The following is a 12,722-nucleotide window of genomic DNA, read 5'->3' on the forward strand; positions in this document are numbered from 1 at the left end:
GAATTTTTCAGGTCAGGCCACCCAATTGATGATTATTCATTCATTAAACTAGAATTTTATTGGTGGTAGCACGTGTGTTGAAGTTGGACTTGAATTTTTTTTTTTTTTTTTTTTTTTTTGCAATTATTATTATCATTTATTAATAGTCATACACTCATACCACTATTTTTTGTCCCTAAAATCATAATCTCACTGTAATTAGACTCTTGTCTTTTTGTTGTATATGTAAATTATGTAATTGCAATTTCCAAGTGGGTTTGGCCTTTACTGATTGTCTACTTGTATTACGTACATTTCAAGTTCATAACGTGCTTAGCATCTCATGACTGATGTTGACAATTTAGTTTGGATGATTACCAATAACTTAATTGATCCATCTTCAATTCCCACGAGTATAAATCATATTTTTTTATTACTCCGTATTTATGATAGAGTATAAAATGTATCGGAGCCAGCGTGACACAAAAACACTGGTTCGAATACCATCTACTGCTTCTTTAAAAGTGGAATATTTTGCGCAGGATATATAAATGACTAGACTTGGCAAATGGGTCATTCGGGTCAGGTCAATTCAGGTCGGGCAAGTTCTAGTCAGAAAATGTTCGGGTCGAATCGATTCGGGTTTTGGGTCGAATTCGGGTCAAGTTCAGGTCGGGTCGGGTTAATTTTTAGGGTCAATGTCGAGTCCGGTCAATTTCGGGTTGAGTCAATTCGGATCGGGTCTGTTCGGGTCAAGTTTGTGTCGGATCACCAAATAAATTCACTTAAAAAGATGGTTGGAAAAATAAAGTAAAATCGTTAAAAAAAATATAAAAAAAATCGTGAGTACCTATTACTTAGGAAAGAAAGAATCCCTAAACTAAGTAATATAAAACAATATGGTTTCGGGTTAACTTCAGGTTACGGGTCGGTTCATTCGGATCGGGTCAATCGGGTCGGGTCAGGTTGTCAGGTCTATGAATGACAAATATTGCATTCACATTTCAAGTTTAAGGGGCTCTTATATAAAAGTTTTAAATTTAGTATAAATCATATTGTTAAACCTAAACCATAAGCTTTTGGTTGAATTAGTCCATAAACAATTTCATCATTGATTATCCTCGCTTCAGGCTTAAATAATATATTGTGATTTTCATAATCTCACATATAAACTTTTAGAGTTAAAAGTAGAAATAAAGAGGTGAATAAAAAATATTGTAAACTTAGCTTAAGGGGCGAAGAAGGTTGAAAAATAGGTGAAGGATAGAGGATAGTAGTCCCTGGATGACCAAAAGAAGAAAAAGACAAGAAAAGATGGGGGAAAAAAAAGAATGGTGTTCATCTACATCTACTACGTATTATGTAATATGTAGTAAATAGTCTAAATAGTAAATTAGTAATCCTTAGTAGAGTAGTAGTTGTTGACTGGTGTGGACTCAGCTTCCATTTAAAATGGGCCAACCAACTTTGTAAGCGAAGAAAGAAGAAAGAGAATATGTATTCGTACAAATGGTCATCATGTATTCAGTGTTCACTGCATCTAAATTCCGGTGCGGTGGTTACAAAACCTAATGTCGGCTCACCAATCACCCTTTTTTCATTTTTCTTGACGGTGCCTTCAGCTTTGCCTTTTTATTCAACTTAACTCTCTTTTTCATAATAACATAATATTTCAATTCCTCTATTAATAATAATATAAGTACATCATTTTGATTAACACATCATGGCACGAAATTTTTATCAACATATTACTCTAGTTCCTCTATTCCTTATATGGTTCTCGATCACCACTTGTATACTTTATTATTACTCAATAATTTAAAACTACTTACCCACTTAACATAACTCTTAGGGTCTGTTATCTTCACTTTATTTCTTAATTTCCTTCTCTCATAAACAATTCAGATCAGTTCGGTTCAACTCCAACTAGTTCAGATCAGCTCAGTTTAATGAATCATAACAGTTCTAATGAAGTGAAAATAAGGTAGAATAACCCTAAATAATATTCTTTGTCTTATACCGTACGGAGTATGGATCTAGTTGAATTTTAAAAAGTTGTACTCCGTACTATATATGCAAGTACATGACATTAATGACATTGCATCATATAAATTGTATCCAGTCTCGTTTAGTTTACTTTATTTTTATTATTTTTAAATCCAATCACAATAATTTTAGATCAAATCATAAAAGTCTAATTCAAAATATTTTAATTTTTTCTATATAAAAAAATGGCAACATATGCCTTTTCTTTTTATATTAGTAAAAAAATAATAATTAAACTAAGATTATAAATAGTGCAAAAGTCAAAGTGTTGTGATTATTATGGAGGGAGCATATTTTTTCCGCATAGATTAGCATACATATAAGGTTAAGTGTAGTCAAAGAAGACAATCAGATCAAAATAAATAAGATCAATCAGATCAAATTAGATAAGTAAATTTAGGTGGACTAAACAAACCTCCGTTCAATTGATACTATTGACTAATAATTGGTATACAACTTGTCTTGTGTGCGGCTACGCCGGCTAGCCATACCATGTGACCACTTGTAAAAAAAAATTTAAAAAAAAAAACAAAGTAACCCCTATAACACTGTTTAAGAGCCTGTTCTCATACGTTTATTTTCAGCTCAGTTCAGTTCAGTTTAGTTCAGCTCAGTTCAGTTCATCAGCTCCTAATTTCCTTCTCTTATAAAATATTCATTTCATTTCAGTTCAGTTCAGCTGAGTTCAGTCAATGTGAACAGGCCTTAAGTAACCCCTGTAATACTGAACGAGTAACTCTTATAACACTCACAAAGTAATCCTTGTAAAACTAAATGAGCAATTCCTATAACACTAACAAAATAATCTTCATGATGGATGGTCACACCATGTCGCCAATCACATATAAAAATTTGTAATAGGTATATAGAGCAATAGTGAAACCACATCAATAGAGCAATTTATTAGAACAAGAGAGCAATATTTGAAAAGTTGGCCTGCCTATTTATTAGAAAAAGTCGTTAAAGATGATAAAATGCTATTAAATTCATTGTATCAAAACATAAAAATGTTATAGATAGGTAGCTATGTCAAACATTAAAATTAAAAAAAATTGCGAGTATATTTTTCCTCCAAACATGGCCTGCTATGCCAATTAAAACTTACAGTACAAGGATAGGTATGACTTGTTAATATTAAAAAAAGAGTTGACCCTTTTTATTATTCAAAATGGTTGACATTTACAGTTGAATAAAAAAAAGTCAATTCAATAAGAATAGGTGCACCAATGAATATCCGGATCCGGACTGCGAGGATATTAATAAATAAAAAGTCAAAATGGACCTTTTATTATATTAATCCAAAAGATTCAGTCATTAATTCAGATGTATGTCTTCGGTTATCTGTCCTGTATAGAAGAATCAGAGATGGTCAAAACGATAATACCGCACATGTTTTTATTTAACTGATGTCATACTATAATATAACCAAACATTATTTTGTACCACGCACCACACGCGGAGTTCTTACGGAGTGTTAGTCCTGGTCCTAGTCTTAGTTATTACGACTACTCGTTAAATTCTTAGGACTCTAATTTTTGAGGTCGGACAATGTTTTGAGTTATTACATGAATAGTTGTTTTAGCCAATTTATGTAATTCATGACTAAATTATTTTCAATAAGTCTGTGTAAGACGAGTCAGTGAGTGTACGTTAATTTTATTGTAATAAGGTTAGTTTGAGAGTAATTTTAACTATTTTTATAATAACTTTAACTCTTAAAGGGGAACTTTTAATTATTGGTTGATTTGAATTTTATTTTAATGATTATTTTTTTTATAGATTCATGACTACATACTATATAGACTAAAATAATTAATCTAATACATTAGAATTTTTTGTAAGATAAAATTTATACAAATTTTTGTATGTGGCTGACCACATGGTGCGGCAAGGGTTACTTGTAGGTGTTACTTGTATTCTGGGGTTACTTGTATGGGTGTTACTGGTTTTGGTCAGGGTTACTTATAGGGTGTTACTGGTTTTGTCGGGGGTTACTTATAGGTGTTACTTGTATTCTGGGGTTACTTGTATGAGTGTTACTAGTTTCGGCCGGGGTTACTTGTAGGGTGTTACTGGTTTTGTCAGGTGTTACTTGTATTCTAGGGTTACTTGTATTCTAGGGTTACTTGTATGGCTGTTATTGGTTTTGATCAGGGGTTACTTGTAGGCTGTTACTGGTTCGGTATGGGATTTCGGTCTGGAGTTACTCAGAATACAAGTAACCCATACAAGTAACCCCACGATACAAGTAACCTCATAATACAACTAACACCCTACAAGTAACCTTAGAATACAAGTAACCCTAAAATACAAGTAACCCTAAAATACAAGTAACCGTGCCGCACCATGTGGCTTGCCACACTGAAAAACCTCTGTAAAATTTATTGTTTGAAAAATAATATGGAGTAACTTTTTTAGTGCAAAGGATAAGTTTAAATACTTTTAACATAATTTTAATCCGTCTTACAATAAATTAACGTACACCAATTTTTTTTTTTTTTGAAGAAATTTGTAATTTTTTTTTTAATATTTGAAAAAAATAAGTTGCCGTAATAAGAGATACTCACTACAGTTCCTCTCCTAATTGTGTGCACATGAAAAAAAGGGCAAATACAAGTTTATCTGCCACATAAACGAATTTTTGTTAATCTGATGGCGTTTTTGTAAATATATTGAAAAAACGTGGTCATTTATTCAGTACTTTTGGTGAGCTGTCCAATTACTGTTTGCAATTTGCTTTAACTGTTTGGCGAGGAAATTACACATGTATCCCTCAACTAGTACATAAAAAGACGCATGTACCCCTCTACTGATACTTGAAAAGACGATTATACCCCCAAATAAACAAATTTTGTTTATTTGGGGAATTAACTGGGTATAGCTCTGAAAAAATGTAACTTATATTATATTGGTGTACTTGAAGATAGTGGTCTTATGAGAAGACGTTCCTAATTTACTCTATGTGTATATCTTGTTTCATAAAAAACAAATGTAGTATAAAGATTGAAGGAGGATGAAAATTTATAGTTATGGAAATGCTCTGTAATATTTTGTGAGTTGAGAATATTTTCAAATCATTTAACTAACGTCGTGTTGTTAGGTTCTCCTCGGTTTTGAGCCTCTTATTGGTTCAGTTAATAATCTAATACTTGACATTAGATTATTAATGTAAGATATTATATTTTTCATGTTAGATATTAAATTATTAATGTCAAATATATAATAATTAATGTCAAATATTAGATTATTAATGTTTGATATATTGAATTCCTGATGAGTTTTGTCTTACACAAAACGTTTTCTTTAAAGGGAAACAAGAGAAAACATAGGGTATACTGGTATACTGTATTGCTATACATAATTAAAAGACATAATAGTCACATGAAAAATGAAGCTTTAGCTAGGGACAAGAATTTTGGGAGAATTTGAGCTTTTATTTAGGAAAAAAACCGAGCAATTGTCAATTAAAAACAGTATTATTGTACAAAGTTCTCCAAAAATTTGATCGATATACCCCCGATCACAGCAAATCACATATACTCCGTATATTTCAAAGCTTGCGGTGAATTAATTTGCATTGTTTATACAATATACGAAATACCTATTTTATTTTTAAACACAATTCAATTGCTTGCTAGGCCATTTATTTTTTTAGTAAACATAAGTTACATTAGACCTTGTTTTTTTCATGTCATTTTTGCTAAAATTAAATGAATTTTACTTATGGTAGCTTAAATGAAAGGTAGCATGCAATAACATCATAATTGAATTATGTATGAATCGTTATCAATAGCTTTTTCCCGTTAATATTAATTAAGCCATGTGTTTAATGTTTGGTTTGTGTGTAATTTCATAATAAATCGTTGTGAGAAGATTATAAATTTAAAAAGCATCAAAGTTCAGAGTGATAGTTTAATTATTGCCGACATAATAATAAAATAGTAGTAAAAGGAGAAGTAAGAAAGATAGCTAATGACAATATAAACAACCATAGAAGTATATTACTGGTCAACTTGCAGCCGTGTTCATACAGGAAGCTGCTGATTTGAAACACAACATAATTTGGATATTCTCCTTTCTTTCTTTATTTTTATCGATTTAAATATATAATTGTATATATTCTTGTTCAAGGAATAATATTTTTGATTTCTTAAGGCTAGCTCTTGATGAATGAGATTCTAATCAAGTAATCAGATAACAAATCCAAATTTGAAAACTTTCATGACACAATAATTATATATTTATTATAATGTGTACTGGCATGATTAATTGGCTACAGACAATCAGTTCAATGCATCTTTATTTGTCTTTGTACTAATTGATTTTACTACGTATATACTCGTACTAGTTACTGTTACCTCCGGTTTTTTTAGTTAACACGTTTTGAATTTAGTAATATTCACACTTCTCTTTGATCGTGTTTTGTATCTCATATGTAATGAAAAAAAATAGTTATGTGAAATCTTATTAGATTCATCACAATATATATTTTCAAAATATCAAATTTTCATACTTTTTGCTTATCAGTAATTAAAGATATGAGTAGTTGAAATTGTGCATTGACAAACGTGACAAAACAAACATGACAACTAAAAAAAACGGAGGAGGTATATATAGAGTACTACTAATTAGAATAAATTTCTGTAGTATATTATTCTCCCTCCGTCCCCTTTTGATAGTCCCTTATGGACAAATTTTAGTCCCAAAATATTCACCCCATATGCTTTTTTCGACAACTTTTAATTTTAATTTTTTTTTACTAATTCTCTCCAATTTGCAATAATATTTGTGCAAATTTAATTTTTCCATGTGCAAATTTAATATTTGTGCAATTTGCAACAATATTTGTGCAAATTTAATTTTCCCATGTAAATTTTGTTTTCCTATGTACTTTTAATATTTTCTCTCTCTATTTTTTTGCATACCCAATGTCAATTTACTTTTTCAATTTACTTTAACTATTCTTTTTTGTGTTTATTATTTCCCGTTAAAAAAGTCCATAAGGGACTATCAAAAGGGGACGGAGGGAGTAATGTAATATGCTAACAAATTTGTCTTCATAGATATTTTTGTATCTTGTAAAAAAAAATAGATATTTCTGTATATCTTTAAGTTATTAAAAGTTGCGGGTCTTGTGATCGACTGACCATATATCATGTGGCCGCTTATAAATGAACAAAGTAACTCTTATTTTACTAATTGAGTAACCTTTGTAATACTGACAAAGTAATAACCGTACCCTTCAAACACTAACGAAATAATCCTTGTAACACTTACTAAATAACCCCTATATAATATAACACTAAAGAGTTACCCCTCATAATGGCTAACCAGCCACAAATAAGAATATGTGTATTTAGAATATTAGTAGTCCTAGTTCAAAAAAATGGTTTGTACAAAAGTTTTGCAAAAATGGTTTGTGGGTAGTGGTTCACAGACTTTTGCAAAAAATGGAGACACAAAATTTCCTTTAATTTTTATAAATCAATTAATTAATTATAAAAATATAAATGATTTATAATTATTTTTGACATTAAATATAATATATTAGATAGGTTGATGTGAAGTTGTAAAGTTTTAAAAAAAAAAAAAAAAAAAATCTAGAAGAAAAAGGTAGTAAAAGAGATAAGGAAAGATCGAGTAAAAAAGAGACGCGACAAGGAAAGCAACGGGTCAAAGATAGATATCTAAGTAATGGAGTTTTGATACATCCAACCATTTCTTTATTAACTTTAAAATTTTCAAATGAGGTCCTTACAACATACATCCCATACATACTCTCTTGTCTATCTATAGTTGTATAATAATGTCTGGATTAGGACGAGGAGGTGTTGCTTGACCTTGACTTTGTATATCCCCTCTTCATCTACCAACATGTACCGCTTCTCTTACTTATTACTAGTAGTTTAATACTCCGTAAATAATTATACTTTATACCTTTATATAATATCTCCGTTTATTCGTAGTTGTACTCGTATAACAAAAACATACACTATCCGTTCCGTTATTACATGTCTGTATTCCTACTTTGGATGACCAAAATTAAGTGTCTGTGTTTTTATTTATAGGTTGTATTTTTTTACTATATTATTCTTTTTTGATGATTTATCACTTTTTTTTTTGGTTCTTTAACATCAATTTCCAATACTTTCTCTCTCCTGATTTTCAACCACTTTTTCTTTCTCTTTATCTCTCTTTAACCCTACATGCATACTTATACTCCCAATTATTAATTTTAAGCAATCTTTAATTTTGTTAATTCACGTGCAAAATGAGAAATAGACATATACTGTAATAAAGGGACGAAGGGAGTATTATTTATAAGACATAAAACAAACTTCTTTATTGCAATTAAAAATAAAAAGGGGTAATATATATTTAATAAACAACTTTAATTATTAATCTATCAACCATTTAATTGACATATTTATCAATGCATAACTTATCTAATATAAAATTAGTAAAAAATATTTGAAGTTGATACATTGAAATAAAATACACACTGATAAGACAAATTTAAAAGCTAATAAAATATATATAATTTCAGTACAAATTTACCGCGCAGAATAGTTAAAATGTCTAATATATTTTTTATTTTAATTTGAAACAAATAGAGCGGAACCTTTTTATACACATCTGGATGCACATAGGGGCGGATGCACCTAGTTATGATTTTTTGCTCATTAGAATTTTTTTTTGCTCATTATAGAATTTGAAATAGGCAAAAGAATATTAAATGACTACAAATAACCCTTTAAGAAAATAAAAATACACTCGGGTGCATGGTTCACCTGATTAAAAAAAAGAAAAAAAAAGCAGAAAGAACATACCTGTGTTTGAAAGAACATATATGCCTGTAATATGTTCTTTGAGTGTGGTCAAGATGTTTTTTGGGTATCAACTATATGTTCTTTAAATTATAACTTATGATATTTAACATATATGTTGATTAAACATGTTTTTCTTGGGTTTGATAATAAAAAAAATATGTTTTTTGTATTTGGGTCGTATGTTCTTTGAATTAGCGACGCACAAATTCTATATTTTTATGGAAAAATTGTCAAAAATAATATAACTTTTGACCGGTTCTTTTTAATAATACCACATTTGAATTATTTTGTAACAATACAACTTTTAGAGATGTTCATTTTAAACAAGACAAAATCGAATTTTCGGTGAATTAAAAAATCGGATATCTAAAGTAATAGGCCATGTCCCATTGGAGCCGACCCTTGACTGTTTGACCAATTGACCCTTCCACATAGGATAAGAGACAAAATAAAAAAAAAAAATAAAAAAAAAGAGCGGTGTTGCACGCGAGAAATCCACGCAATCTCCTAAGTAGTATAATAATAATTAAAAAAAAATGCCAGCTTAAAACTTATAAGCAGTGACATCTACCTTTTGTTTTTGTTGCTTCTTCCAAGCTTCCTCCCGGCCGCAAGTGTGTCAATTTGCCTGCCTCCCTCCCTTATCTTTTGGTTGGTTTCTATAAATACTCTTTATTCTTCTGGTTCTTTTCATTTGACTAACTCTCTTCTTTCTGGCACCTAAATATTCAAGAAAACTTTATTAATTGCATCTAGACCTCTTCTTTCTGTCTTTGTTTCTTACGCGAGTACTAGTTTTATTAATTTCAAGCTCGGTTGATTGTTTTGGTTTATCAAATTCGTTATGGAGTACTCATCATCAAAATGGTTCAGCGCTCCTTCTTTTGATCTCACTAATACTAATAATACCCTTCGCCTTTTCGACGATGCCCCCGTAAGAGATCTTCCCAACATCGTCAAGCCTGCCTCGTCTCCTCCTCCTCCTATCACTGCCACTACCTCCAATCAATTTACTACCAATCTTTGGCCCAAACAAGAGGTTCGTCTTTTTTCTTTTTCATTCTCATCTTGTTACCACCATCTACTGATAACGAATAAATAAATAATTAATTAATTAAGTTTGTTTGTATGGTGGTTGTTTCCAGCAGACAGGAGAATTAGTAGAGGAATTGAATAGGGTGAATGCAGAGAACAAGAGGCTAACAGAAATGCTTACAGTCGTGTGTGAAAACTACAATGATTTGAAGAGGCAGTTGGTTGATTACATGAGCAAGACTTCCAATTCAAGTAACGATATCAACAACAACAACAACAACAACAATAATAATAATAATAATAATAATAATAATAATAATAATAATAATAATGTGAACAAGAAGAGGAAACTCGACAACACCAATATTGTTAGAAACACTAACAACAATAACAATATCGTCGAGAGCAGCTCTAGCGACGAAGAAGATTCCTACGAAAAGCCCAAAGAAGAAACAATTAAGGCTAAGATCACAAGGGTCGCTGTTCGAACCGAAGCTTCTGATTCAACCCTGGTAAGTCATCATTTAGCTTTTAACGCGCAAATAATAGCTGTCGTGTACGAGTAACAAATATATACGGAGTAATACATATGCCAGTATTTCAATTTGTTTAATGATCGCGTGCAGATCCTCAAGGATGGCTACCAATGGAGGAAATATGGACAAAAAGTGACTAGAGATAACCCTTGCCCTAGAGCTTACTTCAAGTGCTCATTCGCTCCTACTTGTCCCGTTAAGAAGAAGGTAATTACATCTATCCTTGTATTATATTGTACACATCATTTTTCAATTCCCGATCCTCTAAATTACTTGATTACATACAATCATCACCAGATTACTGCCAACAATTTTGACTATCAAACATTTTATTAATGGAGGCATACCCTACAATTACCATTTTTTCAATCGGTTGGTTGCCTAATTATTGAACCCAATGCAATCACGACTCAATTCAATTCAAGTAGTAGTGTACATTATCTCTTTATTCTCATCTACAAAGCTTTTTATTTTATTTAGCCTATTATATTAAAACCAATTGTTTATTATTATTAGTATTAATACTAATAAATCCTCTTCAAAATCTTCAGGTTCAAAGAAGTCTTGAAGACCAGTCAATGCTAGTGGCAACCTACGAAGGAGAACACAACCATCCAGCCCCAGCACAACAAGAGGGTGCTGCACCATCGGCCTCCAGCCGGTCCATCGCCCTTGGCTCGGTCCCATGCAATGCCTCGTCAGGTCCCACCGTCACTCTTGACCTAGCCAAGTCCAAGTCCAACGCTAACGAAACCACAGCTGCCACCACCAACAGCAGCAGCAACAACAACAGCAACAGCAACAACAACAACAACAGCAACAACAACAGCAACAACAAGGTGTTGAATAGCACACCGTTGTCCAATAACCAGTTGCCCAAGTTTAGTTCAGCAGAATTCCAAAAACTATTGGCTGAGCAAATGGCCTCTTCCTTGACTAAAGATCCAAACTTCACAGCAGCCCTTGCAGCTGCTATTACCGGCCGATTCGTCCAGCAAACTTCAAGTGATTAATTATACATTTATTTGGAAGAAAAATTCGATTATTAGGAATGAATTTGCACGTACAATTTCAAGTTTGTCAGAAATGCCTTAATTTGAAGGCCGGTGTAGGAAATTTGTTTAGGCAATTGTACAGATTGATCACACTTATTATTATTCCAGTGTTGAATTTCAGAGATATTGATCCAATATTAATATTAGTCATCATAAATATATTTTTTTTGAATCGTACGTGTTTGCCAAGCTAATTAATTAAGCAGATACATATATAGCGTACATGCTCTTAAATCTTACACCAAATATTTTTTGATGCATTGAAGATTTCTCTTCTAAATATACATCACTAATAAATGTATTTTGTTTAAAAAATATATAAATATAGCGATTCAATAGTTTAGGAGCGTTAAACCAAAGACAAAGTGACCGACTATATCAGTACAAAAGATCACGATGAATAATTGAGGAGATACTCCGGATAAGATGATGATATACGGAGTAATTTTTAGCCTTAGACATAAAACTTACTCTATTCATCATGTTAAGGGAGGAAAGGAGAAATTCAAGCTGAAGGTTTGAATCTAGAGGAAAACGTCAAGTACCTAGCTAATAATAGCTAGATAAACAACTCTCAATTTCAACGTTAGTCAAGATCGAGGTAGCTGAGAATTGAATTCTATCTCTAGCTAGCTAGGATGGACAGAATTCTACTTGTTTCTCTTTTGAGTTGTTCACCCAACCCAATGTTTAAGAGTTAGCGGGGAGGTCGTAAGGTATGTAATTTCCTAGTCACAAAAGTAAACTTAACAAATAGCGAGCCTCAGATTTTGTGACATCAAAAACACAAGATGAGTTCTCAATCATCTCCACTTGTTAATAATAAACACTTATAGTATTGGTTAACAAGTATATTTTGTATTTTTTTTTTCTTTTTATTATCTAATATATATCATCACATTTTTTTTATATCAGAATTATATAAAAAATCTTGCAGTCCTCTTTATTTTTTTGTTAGTCATACTTTTTGTACAATATTTAAGATTAGATATATAAATATAAAAATAATTATAATATTTTTAATATATAGTAAGGGTCTGGTCTCTTACGTTGAAATTCAGTTCAGTTTAGTTCAGCTCAGTTCAGTTCAATTCAGTTCAGCTCCTAATTTCCTTCTCTTATAAAATATTCATTTCATTTCAGTTCAGCTCAGTTCAGTTCAGTTCAGCTCAATTCAGTTCAGTTCAGTTCAGTTCAACTGAGTTCAGTCAATGAGAACATGCCCTAAAACTACACATTAA

The 12,722-nt window shown here is 31.3% G+C and overlaps 1 protein-coding gene across 2 annotated transcripts; it reads left to right on the forward strand.

Annotated features, from left to right (window-relative positions):
* Positions 1-9,154: 9,154 nt before the first annotated feature.
* On the forward strand, positions 9,155-11,658 carry LOC110684974 (probable WRKY transcription factor 40). 2 transcript variants are annotated; one of them, XM_021861418.1, is made up of 4 exons: positions 9,155-9,894; positions 10,001-10,402; positions 10,517-10,633; positions 10,978-11,658. In XM_021861418.1, exons 1-4 carry the CDS (start codon positions 9,700-9,702, stop codon positions 11,437-11,439), a joined length of 1,176 nt encoding a protein of 391 aa, XP_021717110.1. In that variant the 5' UTR covers positions 9,155-9,699; the 3' UTR covers positions 11,440-11,658. The 2 variants fall into 2 exon arrangements, with proteins under 2 accessions (XP_021717110.1, XP_021717111.1); XM_021861419.1 differs by having other exon boundaries at positions 9,159-9,894; positions 10,004-10,402.
* Positions 11,659-12,722: the final 1,064 nt, after the last annotated feature.

Source organism: Chenopodium quinoa, unplaced genomic scaffold, assembly GCF_001683475.1.
Source record: "Chenopodium quinoa cultivar QQ74 unplaced genomic scaffold, ASM168347v1, whole genome shotgun sequence".
Taxonomy (NCBI): domain Eukaryota; kingdom Viridiplantae; phylum Streptophyta; class Magnoliopsida; order Caryophyllales; family Amaranthaceae; genus Chenopodium; species Chenopodium quinoa.

Excerpts from the sequence above, each read along its gene's own strand:
- LOC110684974 (XM_021861418.1), top strand. The coding sequence starts at position 9,700 with ATGGAGTACTCATCATCAAAATGGTTCAGCGCTCCTTCTTTTGATCTC. Across the intron at positions 10,403-10,516 it reads AAGCTTCTGATTCAACCCTG|ATCCTCAAGGATGGCTACCA; the intron begins GTAAGTCATCAT and ends GATCGCGTGCAG. Across the intron at positions 10,634-10,977 it reads CTTGTCCCGTTAAGAAGAAG|GTTCAAAGAAGTCTTGAAGA; the intron begins GTAATTACATCT and ends CAAAATCTTCAG.